The sequence below is a fragment of the Panthera pardus genome, unplaced genomic scaffold, assembly GCF_024362965.1.
Source record: "Panthera pardus isolate Hobbes unplaced genomic scaffold, ASM2436296v1 HiC_scaffold_4, whole genome shotgun sequence".
Lineage (NCBI taxonomy): Eukaryota > Metazoa > Chordata > Mammalia > Carnivora > Felidae > Panthera > Panthera pardus.
In genome coordinates, this window is record NW_026526969.1 from 17,279,507 (window position 1) to 17,297,574 (window position 18,068).

The 18,068-nt window shown below is 65.4% G+C and overlaps 3 protein-coding genes and 1 long non-coding RNA gene across 7 annotated transcripts; 2 read left to right on the plus strand and 2 right to left on the minus strand.

Moving 5' to 3' along the window:
* The first annotated feature begins 1,151 nt into the window (after positions 1-1,151).
* Positions 1,152-2,550, plus strand: LOC128774722 (uncharacterized). Its single transcript, XR_008419140.1, has 2 exons — positions 1,152-1,236; positions 2,122-2,550. It is a non-coding gene; the product is annotated as an uncharacterized LOC128774722 (long non-coding RNA).
* A 14-nt stretch (positions 2,551-2,564) lies between these two features.
* On the minus strand, positions 2,565-5,641 carry RPUSD1 (RNA pseudouridine synthase domain containing 1). The gene is made up of 6 exons (XM_053893975.1): positions 5,527-5,641; positions 4,841-5,030; positions 4,619-4,742; positions 4,430-4,532; positions 4,147-4,248; positions 2,565-3,665 (listed from the first exon to the last, which is right to left on the minus strand). Exons 2-6 carry the CDS (start codon positions 5,020-5,022, stop codon positions 3,268-3,270), a joined length of 909 nt encoding a protein of 302 aa, XP_053749950.1. The 5' UTR covers positions 5,023-5,030; positions 5,527-5,641; the 3' UTR covers positions 2,565-3,267.
* A 336-nt stretch (positions 5,642-5,977) lies between these two features.
* On the plus strand, positions 5,978-14,563 carry CHTF18 (chromosome transmission fidelity factor 18). Of its 3 annotated transcripts, none has more exons than XR_002076721.2 (22): positions 5,978-6,131; positions 6,338-6,532; positions 6,614-6,764; positions 6,936-7,104; positions 7,526-7,618; positions 7,700-7,752; positions 7,882-8,026; positions 8,498-8,707; positions 9,471-9,568; positions 9,812-9,935; positions 10,019-10,170; positions 10,283-10,376; positions 10,680-10,778; positions 10,867-10,997; positions 11,185-11,356; positions 12,144-12,368; positions 12,451-12,600; positions 12,698-12,828; positions 13,467-13,640; positions 13,755-13,871; positions 14,142-14,199; positions 14,273-14,328. XR_002076721.2 is itself a non-coding variant. In XM_019437341.2 (22 exons), exons 1-22 carry the CDS (start codon positions 6,041-6,043, stop codon positions 14,407-14,409), a joined length of 2,940 nt encoding a protein of 979 aa, XP_019292886.2. In that variant the 5' UTR covers positions 5,978-6,040; the 3' UTR covers positions 14,410-14,563. The 3 variants fall into 3 exon arrangements, 2 of the variants coding, with proteins under 2 accessions (XP_019292886.2, XP_019292887.2); XM_019437341.2 differs by having other exon boundaries at positions 13,496-13,640; positions 14,273-14,563; XM_019437342.2 differs by having other exon boundaries at positions 6,449-6,532; positions 13,496-13,640; positions 14,273-14,563.
* GNG13 (G protein subunit gamma 13) lies at positions 14,534-16,804 on the minus strand. Of its 2 annotated transcripts, none has more exons than XM_019437345.2 (3): positions 16,678-16,804; positions 14,898-15,029; positions 14,534-14,724 (listed from the first exon to the last, which is right to left on the minus strand). In XM_019437345.2, the coding sequence occupies exons 2-3, from the start codon at positions 14,993-14,995 to the stop codon at positions 14,619-14,621; spliced, it is 204 nt and encodes a 67-aa protein (XP_019292890.1). In that variant the 5' UTR covers positions 14,996-15,029; positions 16,678-16,804; the 3' UTR covers positions 14,534-14,618. The 2 variants fall into 2 exon arrangements, with proteins under 2 accessions (XP_019292890.1, XP_053749948.1); XM_053893973.1 differs by lacking the exon at positions 16,678-16,804 and adding an exon at positions 16,312-16,434.
* Positions 16,805-18,068: the final 1,264 nt, after the last annotated feature.

The window sequence follows — 18,068 nt, forward strand, 5'->3', positions numbered from 1 at the left end:
GTGTCTGTCTTTGGGGAGGGTAACAGCCCCACAAACAATAGCTCTGCGGAACCAAAGGGAGCGGCAGAAGGGGGCCGGCCCTAACCCCGGGGCCTTCCTTATCGCAGGTCAGGGCTCGTGGCACCTGCAGGCTCTGGTGTCTCCGAAAAACAGATCTCCACACAGCTGCAGGGCAGGGGCGGTGGACTTTCCACACAGCTGCAGGGCAGGGGCGGTGGTCCCAGTAAGTCCTCCGCACGCTGGGAGCTGGGGGTTGAAGCTTCAGGGGTTCCCTAACCTGTGCCCACACCTGGGTGGCCTAGAAAGCTCTCTTCTCCTCCAGGGAGACCTGGAGGCCCAGCCAGACCTTGCCTCCGGCCACAACCCCCACCACAGCCCCGGAACAGCCCTGGCCAGCCTGCAGATGGAGGTCCTGAGGGTGTTGGCGCTTGTGGGCTTCTAGATTCCGCTCCACCCAGGGTGTTACTGTCCTCTGCAGGGAGCAAAGCGTTAGCTCAGAGGGGCTCAGCTCCCCACCCAGAGCCACGACGACACTGACTCCCAGCCTGCGCCCTGAGGTTCGGGTGGCCCTGCCCCAGCCGTCACTTCTCACCTGGGCTCGGAGACCTTCTGCTGTAGAGGGAGGCTGCTCCCGCGCCCCGGGGTGGCTGTCCAATGCAGGGGGGTATAAGCCAGGTGACGGGTGCTCCAGCCACTAGGGACCCCAGCCCATCGAGTGTGTCAGACCCTGCAGCTGAGCCCTGGGGCACAGGGCTGGTGCAGGGGGTGGGCACCTGTGTCCCTGCTCGGCTCCATGCCTCGCCTGACACCCTGCCTGCCTGGCCACCCAGTCCTGCAGCGATGCCTACCTGGCAGATGTGCAGGGGAGAGACCAGGGCTGTGCCAGGTGACGGTGCCGTGTCCGCCCCGGGGGAACTTGAGCACAGCAGACACCTGCCCTCCGGCCCCGGCGGAGCGACAGACTGAGCTCACGGTTGGCAGCCGCCCAACGCACACCCCTGCCCACTGGGGAATGTGTCTGTTCCCTGGGGGGTCACGTGTGTATTCGTACACGTGCGTGTCTGCAGCTGTCGTGTGTGCTGCTGTCCTTGTGCACACGCGTGTGCCTGGGGGCGGCCACAACTATGCGAATGATAGATGTGTTCCCCACAGGGACGTCAGGCACACGTGGATCCAGTGTGGCACCTGGGTTCAGCGACGCATGCGGCACTTTCTGCCCCGTGAGCGTGTGTGTCAGTAAGTGTGCGTGCTGTGAGGCGGGGAGGGGATGAAGGCAGCAGACAGGTGTCCTCAATGGCAAAGAGTTGTGGTGCACACGCTCTGGGGCCCAGGATGGGTCCCCTGAGGTAGAGTGGGAGGTGCCGTGGAGGCTTATCCCCAGCTGAGGGGGGCAGGGCCCGGGGGATACGGGGGCCTGGAACCCCATGGTGCTGGGTCAGCCACCGAACTACTGTCATCAGCACCACAAGGAGAGCCACACGTGCCCAGAGAGCCAGCCTCACCGCCAAGCAGGCGTGTTGACCCAGGGCCTAAGGCGCCAACAGCTAGAGGGACCGGCTGAAGACAGCTCCCCCCTCCCCTGCTGTGGACAGGCCTCACCGAAGTCCAGCTGCCCTTCCGCATGGCTGGGGGCTGGGCCCCACCAGCACACGCAGCTCCCCAGTGGGGACCTGCCCATGCTCTGGCCCCACCAGCAGTGCCTGTCCTGCCACTCTTGCTAAGGAAGCTCTCCTTTTCCCCCTTGCCCAGAGGCACCTGCACGATCCCCACACCCTCCAGCTCTGCCCACCCATGGCCGGGGCGGGGCGGGGGGGGGGACACAGACGGGCCGTGTGCGCCTGTGTCTGGCCTCTGCAGTCTCAGCCTAGAGGCCCACAGGGTGGTGGGAGACAACCTCCCAGCCTACCCGTAGGAAGCAAGGTCCAGACCTGGCCTGTGGGTGGCTTTCTGGATCCCGGGGGGATTCAAGGCACCAAGGAGATCTTTTACGGGGAGCAGCAGCACACGGAGAACGTTCCCCAGGACGGTGCCTACTCCTGTGTGCCTTAGCCTCATGCCTTCCTACCTTGGGGACTACGAGGTATACCCAGCCCTCTGACTTCTCTGTTGTTGGCTCTGTAGGCCCAGCCCGTGGGCCCCCCCAGGCCAGTGTGTCCAGACAAGTGTTCTGCGGCTGGTCACACCTGCCTCCTGCTCTCCCCGACCCTGGAGACTGGCTGGCCCTCTGAGACGGTGAAGGGCCCTAAGGCGGACGTGGAGACCACAGCTCTAGGAAGAACCGGTGAGAACAGATGCATGCTGCGATGTTTTTGGCCAGAAATGGGGATCTCCAGGAACAGGACTGACCCAGTTTCGGTCCTCTACCCAGAGCCCGGCCCTCACACCAGGGCTGTGGGGTGCTCACTGCACGGTGGGGGAGGACAGGTCAGCGGCCGGGACCATGAGGTCCATCCTGGGTCCTGCTGGGGGGGCCTAGGGCAGAGGTCTGCCCCATGCAGGGAAGAGGGCAGGGATCCGGGACCCCCAAGTCCCCCACGTCGGACAGATTCACGATCGCTCACGGGGTCAGTCACTGAGTATTTATTGAGTCCCTGACGCTCAGCTGCAAGTAGGCTGACGGGGCTGTTACCGGGGATGGGGGCTGGTCGTCCTCACTCCCAAGCCCAAATCCGGGACTGCTGGCTGCCTAGGCATTGTGAGAGGGTCGAGAGGCGTGGCTCAGACCCTCCCCACAAGCCATCTGGGTAGGAGGGGGCCCAGGGGCAGAGTCTGGTAGAAGCAAAGGCACAAGGCAGTATCACGGGCAGGATGGGTCAGGGTCTGCAAGAGGGGAGGCCCAGCCAGGCTAGGCTGACCAACACAGGACCTCTGAGAACGGTGAGGACCAGGTGCTCTGAGGCCCCGGAGGGACCCAACTCGAGGCTGGCTCAGCTCTTGCCTCTGCCTCTTGCAGGGAGACCTTGAGCAAATTTACAAAAACAAGCCGCGAGGGATGAAGCTTTGGAGCCAGGAAGGCAGGCCTTGGTTTCCCCTGGGGGAGAGGGGGCTCGGAGGAAGGCCTCATCCTCCAGAATCGTGGCGGCCTGGCTCCCCCTGCTGGCCTTGCGGCCCCTCTCCAGGTCTAGCTGCCACAGCCAGGGGATTCCGTCCCTGTCCGCAGGGGCGCCGCACACAGGGACACCCCCGACTTGGGACGGGCCTAGGGTTCTCCCCTGAAGCCTCCACCCCTAGTGGTCCCAGCTGGCGCTCCCACCCACCGTGGTGCCCTTAGTTGTCAGGTTCCAGCGTCCACTCTGACAGCCACTGCAGGCACGACGCCCGCTGTGCCTCTGTCTCGGGGGGCCTGGTGGAGGGTGTGGGAGTGCGGCAAGGTCCGGGGCTCCCTTCCGCAGGCTCAGGGTCGGGAGCAGCCCTCAGGACCTGGACGAGCTGGTCCAGTGACCGCACCAGGGTGTGGGGGCTCCAGCAGGCATCGAGCGTGGGCACGAAGGGATCTGGCGTGCAGGCCTCCACACACTCGGTGTGGGTGGGGATGCGCAGGTAAAACGCGTGCAGCATCATGCGGAAGGGCTGGTCTTCCCGGCCTGACGCCTGCCCGTAGGTCAGGTCCCCCACGACGGGGTGACTGAGGGCGCTGCAGTGCACGCGCAGTTGGTGCGTCCGGCCTGTGGGGGTGCCGAGGGAACAGGTAGGGTGGGGAGGGCATCCCGTGCCCCTCCCCTCCCCCCACATCGCCCCAGCCCTGTCCTGTCGCTGTCTGGAAGCCCCACGAAACCCCTGAAAACGGCAGACCTCTCTGTTTCCTGGTACAAACGAGAACATCGGGATTTAGAGAAGCGGTCGACTCCAAGAGTCGCTGCCGGGAGGGTCAGGGCCAGGCACGCTGGAGAACTCCTGCCGGCCTTCCAGAGGCCCTCACGTCCAGGAGCAAGACCCCGTGTGGGGCTGAGATAGCGGAACGGCCCCAGGCAGGCCACTCTGCCCCTGTGCCACCGTTTCATCTCATGCGTAACAGAAGGGACACTGCAGCACCTTGTGTGAAGAGACGTGGGTGCCAGACATCGACCACGCCAGGGGCGCGAGGGACATCGTTAACAGACAGCAAAGGGGCCTGGACAGCTTCCTGGTCCCCGCCCCCAGACGTACCCGTGAGGGGCTGCAACAGCACTTTGGAGACGGGGTCGCCCGCGTACAGCCCATGTTCCAAGACCACCAGCTCGGTGACACTTGGCTTTGGGTTCTCACAGCCTGTGAAGAGGAGAACAGGGCGTGAAGTTGGCCGGACCAGCCTAGGGCCCGATCCACTCCAGCCCAGCTCACCTGTCTCCCCGGGCCCTGCCCGCTCAGGCTTCTCACTGGATGACCCTCCCCCTCCCACTGGTCCCCAGGGATGTCCCCCTGACAGACCCCACTCCCCTGGCCCGCGTACCCTGTGTACCCTCGATGCACATGGTGTGAGCCCGACCCTCTGTGCTGTTCCTGCCGATGGCATAGTTGATGGTCATCCGGCTCTCCTGGACGTGTCCCCGTACCTGCCAGGCAGAGGGTCACGAGCTGCCCTCGGGGCCACCCACCACTTCTGGGGAACCCCCTGCCTCGGAGACTGGTCAGGCCTTACCAGAGCCAAGTAAGCCTTGGTGACACGGCGCTCCTTGAAGCACTTGTAAGCGCTGCCCGCTGCAGCCTTGTTCAAGGCCACACAGAGGGCCCCGCTGGTGGAGAAGTCCAACTGGTGGCAGAACCTGGCATGGGGCAGCGGATCAGGGGTGGCTAGACTGGGGGTGGCCACTTCCCTCCCGCAGAGGCCGCTGGGGGCCACCAGTGCCTGGCCTCTGCACACCTGAACCCATAGTAGGTGTCAGGGTCCGCTAACTCCGGGAAGCGGAGGCGCAGCTGCTTCTGGAGGGTGGGGGTCTCACGCCACATCCTACTGTCGATGCGCAGGTCCCAGTGCTTGTTCACCACCAGGAAATCCTGGCTCTGGTACACCACCGACAGGCTCTCTACTGGGCCTGCTTCCATGCTGGCGCCTGCAACGCACGGGGGTCCACGGGAAGTACAGCGCACGTCAGCGTCCTGCGCAATTGGCGTGTACATCCCTGTTCTCCAGGGTCCCCGGCGTGAAGCTACTGACGCGGCGTCCGCACGCACTAGATCCCTTTCTACTCTCACTTCTCAGCTCTGACTGTGGGGTTGTCCGACCCAAACGCAGAGCCCGGAAGAAGCAGTCTCGCGCCTCAGCCCACCCCCGCGGACCCCTCCGGGGCAGTCCTCCAACGCGCGACCGGAGCCGCTTGCCGAGAGGGGAGGGGCCAAGAGAGGAGCTGCCGGGCCCCCCCCCCCACCCCCCACCCCCCCCCCGGCGGCCGTGGCGCCCAGCGAGGGCGGCCATCTCCGCCCTCATCCCCCGCCCCGAAGCAGATACAATCCTCCCCGGCAGCCCCCGACCCCCGCGTCTGATGGGCACCGGCCTACGGGTTCTGGGAGCCCTTCCCGCAGCCTGCCCCGCCCCTACATCGGACCGACCTGCAGCTTAGCCGCGCCGCCCCGGCCCGCGAGGCAGCTGCCGGGCGCCGGCTCCAGCACCACGTCCCCGCACCTGGCGGCCCAGCGACCCCGCAGCCGCGCCTCACGGGACCTACCGGAGCGCGCAGCCCTGCCCACGCCCCGCCCACGCCCCGCCCACGCCCCGCGCACGCCCCGGACGGGCGGCCGTGAGGGCCAATGGTGAGCGCCCAGGACCTACGCTTCGACTCCGGCGCGTCTGCTCAGCCCGGCGCTCTCCCCGCCCTCGTCGCAGACGGGCGGGCGTGCCGGCCAATGGTGAGCGCCCGAGGCCACGGCGCTGGCTCGGCCCCGCCCGGCCTGCGCGCGCAGCCCCGCCTCCGCCCCGCTCCTTCCGGTGGCCAATGGCGAGAGCCGCCGGGCACGCCGGCCATTGATTGGCGGCGCCGGGACGCGAGGGGCGGGAACGGCGCGCAGCACCGGCGGCCGCGCGGGAGGTTCGGAGCGGCGGGTTGGTGCAGCGTGAGCGGGCGCCATGGGAGACCCCGAGCGCGAGCTGGGGGGCGGCCAGGACGACTTCTACAGCCAGTTTGCGGCCGAGCTCGAGGTGTTGGCCGAACTGGAAGGTGGGCGTGGGCCCCGCCTCGGCCTCGTCCCCCTAGTCCTGGAGGGCTGGTCGGAGGAGGGGAGGCGGCGGGGGACCCGGAGGCTGGAGCGAGCTCAGGCGGGGGCGTATCGGAGCGAGAAGGGCCCTCCAGCGCCCCAGGCCGCGGGAGCTGTTGCCTGTACAGGCTGACCTGGCGCCGCTGCTGTCAACCTTCTCTCCCGGCAGGGACAGCCACCCCGTCGCCCTCCAGGGGTCCCTGGCCCGCAGTGTGTCGGTCCCGGCTGACATTCGAGGAGGCCGTTGCTGGAGGGGACGCTGCCACTCATCGCTCTCCAGGCGGACCTCCAGGGAACCACAAAGGCAGTGCCAGGAAGAGGCAGCTGGCCGATCATGACCCCAGGGACGGGGCCTTGCCCCCCAGTATGTCCTCAGAGCCCCAAGGCATACGGGTGGGGTGTGAGGCTTGGCAAGAGCTTCTGAAACTTTCGACTTTCTCCCCAGCCCCCAGGGTCAAACGGCTCAGGCTGGAAGTCGTGAAGAAGCTGAACTTCAGACCTGAGCAAATGGAAGAGCCGCCCCTTCCTGACTCACCTGCTGGGGACATCACCCCCCCACCGAGTCCGGAGATCCCCCCTGAACTGTGGGGCAAAGGGTGTGTGGCTCGGGGCACAGATGCCCCAGGGATTTTGGGAGGGTCCCAGGTTTTGGGAGGCTTGGGGCTGAGTGTGTGTGGGAGGAATGTATAGTCAAGAGTGGATCTGAGTTTCTCCTGCCATGGTCACAGGAGGTGAGTGTCCCCAGGTCAGCATCTGTCCCTTCCTAGGCTCTTGGATGCTGGTGCTGATGTGGGTCCCCTTCAGGCCTCTCCAGCAGCTCGAAATCCTGTCCTGAGGCGGCCCCCTGTCCTGGAGGACTATGTCAGTGTGACCTCCACTGGTGGCTGCCGGGCTTTTCTGGTGCTGCGGGGTGACCCCGTGGGCACAGGGGTGCAGGTGAGTGTTGTGTGGCCACAAGTGGGGGTGAGAGGCTGGCAACAGCCTTCCCGTAGGGTTGGCGGGCTCGGTGCTGTCCAGGAAAGGGTCCTAGACATCATATCAATCCTCAGACCCTGGGGACCCCTCAGGAAGTTCATGTGACCTGCGGTCATCCACCTGTGAGGGCCTGTTTCACTGTCCCCTTCCTGTGGTGTCTCTTTTCCCTTTCTCTGATGTTTTAACCTTTACCTTTTTTTTTAAAGCTATCTCCATCCCAGTGCATTTTCTCTTTAGGATTTTTGTTTGGAGATGCGGTTTGTCCTTGCGTTGGTCTGTTGTCAGTAGAAAACGCCACCTGGGTCCTTGAGCACTGACGAGAGAGGGTCTGTGGGTGGTTGTGTTCTGAGAGATGACAAATGGTGTCCTCGTTTCCATGCAGAACCCTTTCCTTGATATCTGGTGGCGAGGCCGTGGCCAGCTGGACCTGTTGGGTGTGTCCTTCGCGTCCCTGAAGGAGCAGGTCGACAGTGAGGTGGGATTTGTCAGGAGAAGGGTAGCTCTGGGGTGACTGCATGCTGGAGACATGCTGATCCCGTCTCTGCTGTTTGCACAGCGGAGGCAGCAACTGCTTGAGGAGGCCCGTCAGCTCTCAGACACGCTTCGCAGGTGACACGGTGGGCCCTTCCAGCCCTGGGACCCTTACCGGCTCTTGGACTGCTGATCTCCAGCCTGTAGTCGGCGGGGGGTGTGCAGTCCCTCTACTCGCCCGGCAGCTCAGGGCATGATGTTCTCCAGCCTCAGCTCTGAGGAGGTGGGAGAGGAGGTCCAGACTTCGGGGGCCCCTGAGGAAGAGCTGGCTGACAGCCAAGACGACTCCCAGCACTGCCTCTGGGTGGATGAGTTCGCACCCCGGTGCTACACGGAGCTTCTTAGCGATGACGTGAGACCTCGCTCTCTTGTTCCCGTTCAAGCGTGACTGATTTCTTTGTTGCCCTAGAGTTGGTCTTGTCAGCTTGAAGGACCTTGGGAGGGCGGAGAGGGTTTGGATTTGCGCTTTGGAGCTGTATGTGGGGAAGCTGAGGCCAGCATGGGGCTGGCGTTCTGGAGGTCCCCTGCGACCTGGGCTGGGGGTCCAGGGCTCCCCCTGCCTGCAGCCTGTTTCCTTCCCCACTGTCCCGGCAGCTGATGCTGGAACACGCGGGACAGTGGGGTCTCCTGAGGGAGTTAGGTGGTAGGGATGGAGGTCCTGGTGTGTGCCTCGCTCTGTCACTCACCGGCAGGGTGACCTGTTCCTTAGCTTCCACATTCCCGTGTGTCTCTCGGGGCTTGGGACCGCAGGCTGACGTGAAGGGCGGGCACGGGGAGTCCTTGGCGCTGGCGGTTCCTCCAGGCCACGCTTCCCGTCCCGCAGTTCACTAACCGCTGCCTCCTCAAGTGGCTGAAGCTGTGGGACCTGGTGGTGTTCGGCCGAGAGAGGCCTGCGAGGAGGCCCAGACCCGGTCTAGAGCTGGCCCGCGGTGGCAAGGAGGCCACGACCTCCGGCAAATGGAAAAGCCACGAGCAGGTGCTAGAGGACATGCTGGAGGCTGACCTGGACCCGAGCCGGCGGCCCCGGCAGAAGGTGAGCCCCACCTGGCCGTGCCACACACGTGTCTGAGCCCGGGGGCTGTGCTCTCGGGTGGCCAGCGCGCGTGCGGCCTCTGGGGGCCTCTGTCTCCGTGGCTGAGGGCGTCATAGCGCCAGGCTGTTGGCACGGAACGTCGGCGCCGTGAGTTGGAATTTGAGCGTGCTTTAAAGACCCGGCCGAGGGGCGCCTGGGTGGCGCAGTCGGTTAAGCGTCCGACTTCAGCCAGGTCACGATCTCGCGGTCCGTGAGTTCGAGCCCCACGTCAGGCTCTGGGCTGATGGCTCAGAGCCTGGAGCCTGTTTCCGATTCTGTGTCTCCCTCTCTCTCTGCCCCTCCCCCGTTCATGCTCTGTCTCTCTCTGTCCCAAAAATAAATAAAAAACGTTGAAAAAAAAATTAAAAAAAAAAAAAAAAAAGACCCGGCCGAAGTCTGCCTTTCGGAGGACCGCGTACCTTTCCAGGACGCTCACGGCGACGGCGGGTGGTTTCTGGGGGTCAGTTGCACTAGCAGCGTCTGTGTCCCTGTCCGATCTCCTCACTGCTGGTCTCGGGCGGCGCTGTCTCCGACTCTGAAGCGGTAGGCGGGAAGCCAAGCGCGCTGAGTGTGGTCTGTGCTTGTGTGCTCGCCACCGTGGGCTTGGGGCACATCCCTTAGGAGTGAGCCTCACGGGACGGGAGTTTCAGCCTCGGGGGCGGGGCGGGGGTTCCGCGGCGGTACGGGTGGTAGCCTGTCTTCATCCGGCCTGTCTCCGCCGCAGGTGGCGCTGCTGTGTGGCCCCCCGGGGCTGGGCAAGACCACCCTGGCTCACGTGATTGCGCGGCAAGCTGGTTACTGCGTGGTGGAGTTGAATGCGAGGTACGTGCCAGGCCTCCGGTCTGTTCTGACTCCCCCGAAACCGTGGTGGGCCAGAGGTGGGGCTTGGTCCCGGGGTCTTGGGCGGTGGAGTTCGTGCTTTGTCAGGGCTCGCTGGGACGCGGGGTGGTCCTGTCACAGGGTAGCCTCTAGCTGTAGGCCTGGTGGCCCAGTCCTGGGAGCCTGTGCTGCCAGGGACCCCGATCGCTCCCCTGATGGCCCCACCTCTGGCCTCACTGGTTCCAGTGACGACCGCAGCCCTGAGGCCTTCCGCACGTGCATCGAGGCGGCCACGCAGATGGAGTCGGTGCTGGGTGCTGGCGGGAAACCCAACTGTCTGGTCATCGATGAGATCGACGGGGCCCCTGTGGTGGGCCTCCTGGGCGCCCCAGTGGGTGGGCAGGTGGGCCGGCGACGGGCTAGGGCTCACCGTGTCCTCCGCCCATACCCCAGGCCGCTGTCAACGTTCTTCTGAGCATCCTGGATCGCAAGGGCCCGCAAGAAGCAGAGTCTGGGGGTCCGGCTGTTCCCACAAGTGGGGGACGGCGACGCCGGGCTGAGGGGGGACTCCTGATGAGGCCCGTCATCTGCATTTGCAATGACCAGTGAGTGGGGGAGAGCAGAGGGCCCCTGGGAGGGTGCCGCACCCCCCCCCCCCCCCCCCCCCCCCGCCTTTGCCCTTGGGGGCGGGTGTGTGCCCGTGTCTGCCCCCTACAGGTTTGTGCCCTCCTTGCGGCAGCTGAGGCAGCAGGCCTTTCTTCTCCACTTTCCGCCCACACTGTCTTCCAGGCTCGTGCAGCGGCTACAAGAGGTGGGTGAGGGCCGTGGTGGGGAATACGCAACCGGGGGGCCATGTGGCCAGCTATGGGGTGGGGGGACGCCGCGCCTGTCCTGGTCCCCTCTCGCATCCAGGCCCCATCCCCTAGCTGACCCCTGGGCATGGGGGTGACTGGACCAGTTTGCCCTCTGGCAGTAGATGGTTCGAGCACAGAGCGAGGCCGGGCCCCAGAGTCTGTAGCTGTTGTTCCCCTGCGTTCACCTGTGTTCTCGGGAAGAGGTGGCCTTGGGGTGGGTTTCTGGGGGGGAGAGCGCCCACCCTCCCGCCTCCCTGCAGATCTCCCTGGGGCGGGGCATGCAGGCCGACCCGGGTGCGCTGGCGGCTCTCTGCGAGAAGACGGACAACGACATCCGCGCCTGCATCAACACCCTGCAGGTGGGCAGGTGGGCAGGTGGGGCAGGGGCTGCGGCCGGGGGAGGCAGGGCTCAGCCGCCTCTCACTGCCCCGCACACCCTGTGTCCAGTTCCTGCACGGGCGGGGCCGGCGACAGCTGAGCGTGCAGGTCGTGCAGACCACTCGCGTGGGTCTCAAGGACCAGCGCAAGGGGCTCTTCTCCGTGTGGCAGGAGGTCTTCCAGCTGCCCCGGGCGCAGAGGTAAGCAGGCCGGCCAGCCCTGCCTCCAGCAGAGACCGAATGCTGCCCAGGCCCTGGGGGCACTTGGCCTCCCCGCCATCCCGTTAAGGACCAGTAGAGCAGACCCTCAGGCCGCTTTGGGTGGCAAGGTGCCACTGAGAGCGATAAAGAGGCGGGGCTCCGTTCCAGCCTCGGCACCCCTCTGCAGGCAACGCTGGGGCCAGAACCTGGCCCTGATCCCGCACACGCTCCTGCTTGGCGATGGGCCCACAGGTCTGGGGCCCCGTCCTGCCGAGGTGCCTTTGACCGCGACTTCCCAGCGGTTCTACCACATCCTGCACGTGGCTGCGTCTGCAGGCGAGCATGAGAAGGTGGTCCAGGTAATGATGCTCTTGGGACGTTTTTGGGGGCTCCCAGTGGCTCAGTACCTGGCTGCGTGTCTGTCCCCAGACAGCGGGTGGGAGACACCTCAGGTGGTGTCAGGGAAACAGGATAGGTGCGAGGGGTGGTGGACATGGGGCATCGGGGAGATCTCTCAGAGATGACAGCAAATGGACAGAGGCCTGGGTGGAGGGACTAGCTGGTGCCAGGAGGGGACGCCCCGTGTGGGCTGGCAGGGTGGGGAGGTGGGCCGGGTGCGCGGTGGGGTCACTCCATTTGCTGGTCGGGATCCATCTGGGTGGGGCGGAGCGGGCAGAGTGGAGTTCCGGTTTGGGCGGGTGGCACAGGTGCCCCCCACCCCCGGGAAGCCTGGCCTAAGCTGCCTCCCTGACTAAGCAGCTTTGGATTATTGGGTGATCCGTAAATCTGGAAACCGTTACGGGGAGGGGTCGTGCCGTAGCCCAAGGAGACGACTCTTGCAAGGAACGAGAGTGGGGCTTTTTCTATGCCCTTGATTCTGACCGACGGAACTTCCTTTAGGGAGGAGGTCGGGTTCTTTGGTGCGTCTGTCAGGGATTTGGTCAGAACACCGGGGTGGCAGGCTGGGCCTTCTTGGGTCTGTCTTTGGGGTTTTGGGGCGGGCCCTTGCTGGTGTTTGCAGATGTCCCGAGGCCCTGCATTTGGCAGGGCGGTGGGAGGTGGAGGTTCCCGTTGGGTGGTGTTTACACGGTGGGCTGGGGGCCGCGGCTGGAGGGGTTCGGGGCCCACCCACCTGCTCACCCCCAGGGCCTGTTTGACAACTTCCTGCGCCTGCGGCTTCGGGACTCCAGCCTGGGTGCCGTGTGCGCAGCGCTCGACTGGCTGGCCTTTGACGACCTGCTGAGCCGGGCCGCCCACCACGGCCAGAGCTTCCGGTTGCTGCGCTACCTGCCCTTCCTGCCGGCAGCCTTCCACCTGCTCTTCGCCTCCAGCCACGTGCCGAGGATCGCCTTCCCCAGCAGCCAGCAGGAGGTGTGCCCCTGCACCCAGCCCGGGGCTCAGGGCCGGCCCAGAGACGCCGGGTTACCCAGGCCCCATTCACTCTCTGCCCCAGGCCCAGAACCGGACAAGCAGGACACAGAACCTCATCCAGACGCTGGTGTCGGGCCTGACGCCCGCTACCCGCAGCCGAGCTGCACCTCAGGCCCTCGTCCTGGATGTCCTCTGCCTGCTTCTGGACATCCTGGCGCCCAAGCTGCGCCCTGTGAGTGCCTCAGCCAGGGCGGGGTTGCGACTGCCCACAGGGGAGGGCCCCTGGCCGTGCTCAGCGTCCGTGCCCTTGCCCCTGCCCCTGTCCCCAGGTGAGCACACAGCTGTACAGCACTCGTGAGAAACAGCAGCTGGCCGGCCTTGTGGGAACCATGCTTGCCTACAGCCTAACCTACCGCCAGGAGCGCATGCCCGACGGGCACTATGTCTACAGGCTAGAGCCGTGAGTCTGTGCGGCACCTGGGGCGGGGGTGCCGGGGGCAGGAAGCTGGGCTCCAAGTGCTGTGGCGGTCTCTGGGCCGGGAATCTGAAAGCGTGGTCTCGGCGACGCGTGTGTTGGTGTTGCCGTCTGTGGGGGAGCGGCAGGGGCTCGGTTCCTGGTTAGCCTTTGCCCAGATGTGATCGTGAGGCGTGGTGTTCCAGGTCAGGCACAGCGCTGGGGTCTGAGGTTTACTGCGGAGGCTCTCGCTGCCTCAGTGTCCCACAGAGGGCCCTTGAGCTCCCCAGGGCTCGGCTTCCCCATCCCGAGATAGTCCCCGGGGCCCTGCTACCCAGTGAGGCACCAGCCGCACGTCTCCCTCTGTCACAGTCACAGGGAAGCAGTAGTGGTGACCGTTCCAAGCACTCAGCCCCAGACTTGAGACCAGGCCTTGCCTTGTCTCATTTCTTCATCCTGTGGCCCTGGAGGGGTTCCCTTCTTGTGCCCACGTGTAGTCGGGGAAACAGGTTTGGGGCAGGTAATCTTCTCTTGCTGTGGGGTTCAGGCATTGTGTTGCCAGGACCGGGCCCACCCTGCAGCTCTTACATTCTGGCATCTGGGGCTGGTGTGGCAGGTGGCCCCTGCCTGTCTCTGCTGACCAGGTACATCTCTGTGCCAACTCTGAGAGCAGGAATGTGGAGGAGGTCTGCCGCTTTCCTGAGCTGCCGGCCCGCAAGCCCCTCACCTACCAGGCCAAGCAGCTCATCGCCCACGAGATTGAAATGGAGAAGATGCGGCGGGCAGAGGCCTTGGCCCGGGCTGGGGACAGCCACCAGGTAAGCCTGCCCAGGCTTCGGGCCAGAGCCAGGCCTAGGAGGGCAGGGCTGTTGGAAGGGACCTTGTCCCTGGAGTGGCCCTGCGCAGTCAGCCTTCGCCACCTGTTTTTGCAGGCAGAGGAGGGTCCCCAGGGGGTTGCTGGGGAGAAAGGGACACAGCCACCCGCCTCACGCAGCCACGAGGAGCAGCGGCTGGAGCGCATCCTGAAGAAAGCGGCCCTGGAGGAACAGGTGCAGGGGGTGGGGGTGGGGGGCAGGCGGGTAGGGATGGGGCTGGTGCTCAGCCCTGGGGGGCCTGCCAGTGGTTCCCTGCTGCTCAGCGTAGGGCGTTCCACTTGGCTCCGTTTGGATCTGGTCACGGTGTCCTCCTGCCACTATGCGGGTTCTGAGGGGCTGAAGGGAAGGGAGACTGGGAGGGGAGGTGGGCGTCTGCTCCCGCAGCCGCTGGGCCCTCTGCTCACAGCAGGGAGTCTGAGACCCTGACCAACCTGCCTCCTTCAGCCCGAGAGAGACTTCTTTGGTCGTGTGGTCATCAAGAGAGCGCCAGCCCTGAATGCAGGTGTGTGGCGGGAGGGAGGGGAGGGAGGGAGGGGCCGGAGCAAGGCAGAGTAGCAACCACACGTCCTCCACAGGAGATGTGGCCCCGGACACAGATGCGACCGAGTGGCGCATAGGCACAGCGGTGGGCAGGAGTGACGTCTGGTTTCGCTTCAAGGAGGGCGTCTCCAATGCCGTGCGGCGCAGCCTGCACATCCGGGACCTACTGTAGCGGGCCTGCGCCGGACACCTCGACCCGTGCTGGGTGCCCTGGAACCCCCCCACCAGACGCCCCAGGGTCCAGGCTTGATGCTGTGCTGTTGCTTTTTCTCCATCAGAAAATGTACAAAAGCACGGACGTCATCAAAGAGTCTTTATAAAAGCCACACCTTTATCGAGGTGTTCTCCCTACAAAGAGGCAAGAGTTGGGGCGGGGGTGCTTCACAGGATGGCGCACTTGCCCTTCTCCACCCACGGGTTGTTCTTCATCAGGTCGGGGTTCAGGAACGGGTCCTTGGGGATCCCATCCTCGATCCACTTGAGGAGCCTGTGTGCGGCAGGGTGGAGAGGGGGAGGTGAGCAGGCGGGTGCCCGAGGGCGAGGGCTGGCTGTGGAGGTGTGGTTCTGGCTCATGCAAAACGCTCAGGGCAGGGAAATGAGATGCCGATGGGAGCCGGCAGCCCTGGGTGGGCGGGGCTCCGTGGGGTCCTGGGGACTTACTCAGGGATGGTCTTGGACGACATCTCCCTCTTGAAAGCCAGCTGGTACTTGAGGCTTTCTACCTCTTTTTTCATCTGAGGCACATCCCACTCCTCCATGGCGTCGGGAGCTTCGGAAGTGGCCAGCCTGGGGCTGGAGGGCGCGAGAGGAAGCAACAGCCAGGGGGCCCGCCAGCCGGCGGTCACCCCCAGATGTGCCCTACCCACTGGTTGAGGGCACCCCCTCCCAAAGGAAGGAGGGAGGCCCACCCTTGTACAGTGACACCCAGTCTGCGGCTTGGGAGGTCCCCAGGGGCCTCACCACCGGTTTCCCAAGGTCCACATAGGCACCCACACGGTCCACAGGGTGCAGGGCCTGGAGCTGAAGCCCCACAAATGAGGCCCCATGTGCCTGCCCCTCCCCCATGGGGCTAATTAGCCGCAGGGAAAAGTTTTTACTCAGTTCCACACCCTTACCTCCCACCCCCACCAAAGCCTTACCACGGCCCGGTCCCTGGGTGGGAAGGAAAGGGGCAATGTTGTGGCGACAGCAGGGCCAGGCACACGGCACAAGTGGGTTCCCAGAAGCCCGCCCTCCCGACTCCCAGGCCCACTTGCCACCCTGGTTGCAGAGTGGGTGACCCAGACCATCATCATGTAAGGGGTGGGGCCCTGCTTGGCTTCCTTCCAGTTCCTTTCTAATGCTTTGCATGGGGAAGCCTACCCAGAGGAAGTTAATCCCAGAGCCAGGAGGATTTGGCTGCAATTTGCATCTCTGCCTAGAGGCTGCAGAGAGGAGGTGCTGAGGACCTTGGGGTCCCAGGCTGCACAGCAGGTCTGGGACTGGGGAGGGGCTGCAGCCTCTTTGGGCCCAGGGCTGCTGCCCCCAGCACCCTCCACAAGCCATCTGGCCCAGTTTCTGCCGTGCACCAGCCTGGCAGAGCAGGTTGCTTCCTGCCTCCTCCCCCACCTCAGCCCACTCCAGGGGCCCAGGGAGTCCCTCACTGGGCCCCAGGCCCTGCTCCCATCACTGAGGCTGAGAGCCAGGCTTCCTGGACCTTGGGAGGGTGGACAGGGGTTGACAGGAGCGCGGCCCTGTCTGCGTCAGCCTGTGGAGGGGACTCCTGGCAGGAAGATCTCTTGTGGGGGTGGGGGTGGGGGGGGTCAGCCCTGGTCGGTTGGGGACAGAACAGCCGCACTAGGAGTCGTCGTGGGAGGGTCAGTCAGGAGCCAGGGATAAGAGCCCCGGTGGAGGGGAGTCTGCCTCTTGGGGGGGGGCAGTCAATGGGGGGCATGCAGGTGCTCCCCTCCCGGAGACCCCAAGTTCAGCATCCCCACCCCTGGCCGGGACAGCCACGTGGTTGGGGGCTCTCCGCGGCGGGGGCGGGGGCGGCGGCCCTGCCCGCCGCCCCCGCCGCCTGCCCTGCTTGCCCTACCTGCGCGCAGCGCCGCCGGAGCCGGCTGCCCGTCCCGCGCGCCCCGCGACGCCCCCGGCCACGGCGCTCGGCGCTCGGCGGGCACTGCGGGCGGCGCGCACGGCGCAGGACGCGGCTCCCCTCCCCTTCGGCCGCTCCGCCCCCGCCCCCGCCCCGCCCTCCCGAAGACCGAGGGGGTTCTCCCCACCGGTGGGGTCGGGCCTGCTGGGACACGCAGGGCAGCTGCCCTCGGCCATAAGACCAACAGGCAGGGGCATCTGGGGGTTAGGATGGTCCAGGTCAGCCTGGTGGGATTTGGGCGAGTCCCAGAATCCCTCCCGGCCTCGGTTTCCTGCTCTGCACAGGGGGCCAGTTGATCAGACCTACCTTGGACGGTGCCAGCAAGGGCCAAGTGACAAGGACCAAGTGATGGTGAGTGACAGCGAAGACCAAGTGAATGAGCGGGCACATAAGCGGGCAGAGCCTGGGCAGGTGCCCCGCCCACTCCTGCCACCTGGGGGCCAGGCTCTGGCACCGCCCCCATTGCCTCCCCTCCTCCTCCAGGGACTGCGCCTGACCCTACATGGTCTGCCAGCCCTTGGGGGTGGGAGATGCAGGGGTAGGCCACGTGGGTCAGCTCTGGCCCTGGACAGTGGTCTCCCACAGGGCTGGGTGGGCTCCTGGGCTGCCGTGTGGTGCTGCCACCAAAGACTTAGAGCCATTAGATTGTGCCACAGCCCTCCGTGCCCCTGATGGGCTGAATCATAGACTAGGTATGGGTAACAGGGCCAGGACACTGTACCCCTCTGAGGTCTCAGCAGTGCCAACTGAAGGGTCTGTGGGCAGCCCTCCCCTGGAGCTGAGCCACCCACAGGAGTGAGCCTGTCCCCTTGAGGGCATCTGGGCCTGTGCCCCATGCCCAGGCCAGCAGCGGGTAGACTGGATAGCTGCCCTGAGGGCGGGGAGGTATGTCCATACTTCAGTTTACCCTAAGCCAGAGACAGCCAGACTTGCTCTTCGTGGGCCCAGGGGTGCCCTGGCAGTGTCCTGCCTCAGGAGGCGGTGTCTGGCTCGGGGGTGCCCAAGCCCAGGCTGAGTGGCTTTGGGGGCTCCGAGGAGGGAGGCGGCCCATCACCTCTCTGTCAGGCTCCTCACCCGGCCCGCGATGGGGCCCAAGCAGACAGTCCCTCTGCCTTCTGCCCCTCAGGGCAGAAGGTGCCGTCGGGGCTGGGACCACATTCCCCTCAGCCGTGATGCTCTGGGTGTGTGTGGTAGGCCCTGCTGTCCTGCTCCCAGGGGAACTGTGCCCCTGGGGCTACTGAGTGACGCAGGCGCCAGGCTGCATCCTGGGTGGGGGGCCCCCAGGCAGCAACGGCAGCCGCAGGGACCAGCAGTGCCCAGCTTCCCAGTCATGATCCTCGCAAAGGCCTGGACCAGGCTCTTAGCAGGAGCTCTGGGCTGGGGGCCTATGAACGGTCAGGTGTCCTCACCTAGAAGGCAGGATGGGGTGTCCCCTGCCCCCTTGGGCTCCCAAACCCTCCCTGGTGCAATTCTGTGAAATGGGGTCAGCTGTGCCTCCCTGGACTGCTGTCACGCATCAACACGATGACACATCAGGAGACACTTCTGGAACTGGGGCAGATCAGGCAAATGCGGGATTATTTTTATTATGGATTTAGGGGGATGGGGGCTTAGATCCCAGGGCACTGCCATCCTGCCAGGGCAGATGGTCGGCAGTGCTGGCCTTGCTCCCCCCGCTGAGGCCCATTTGTGCTCAC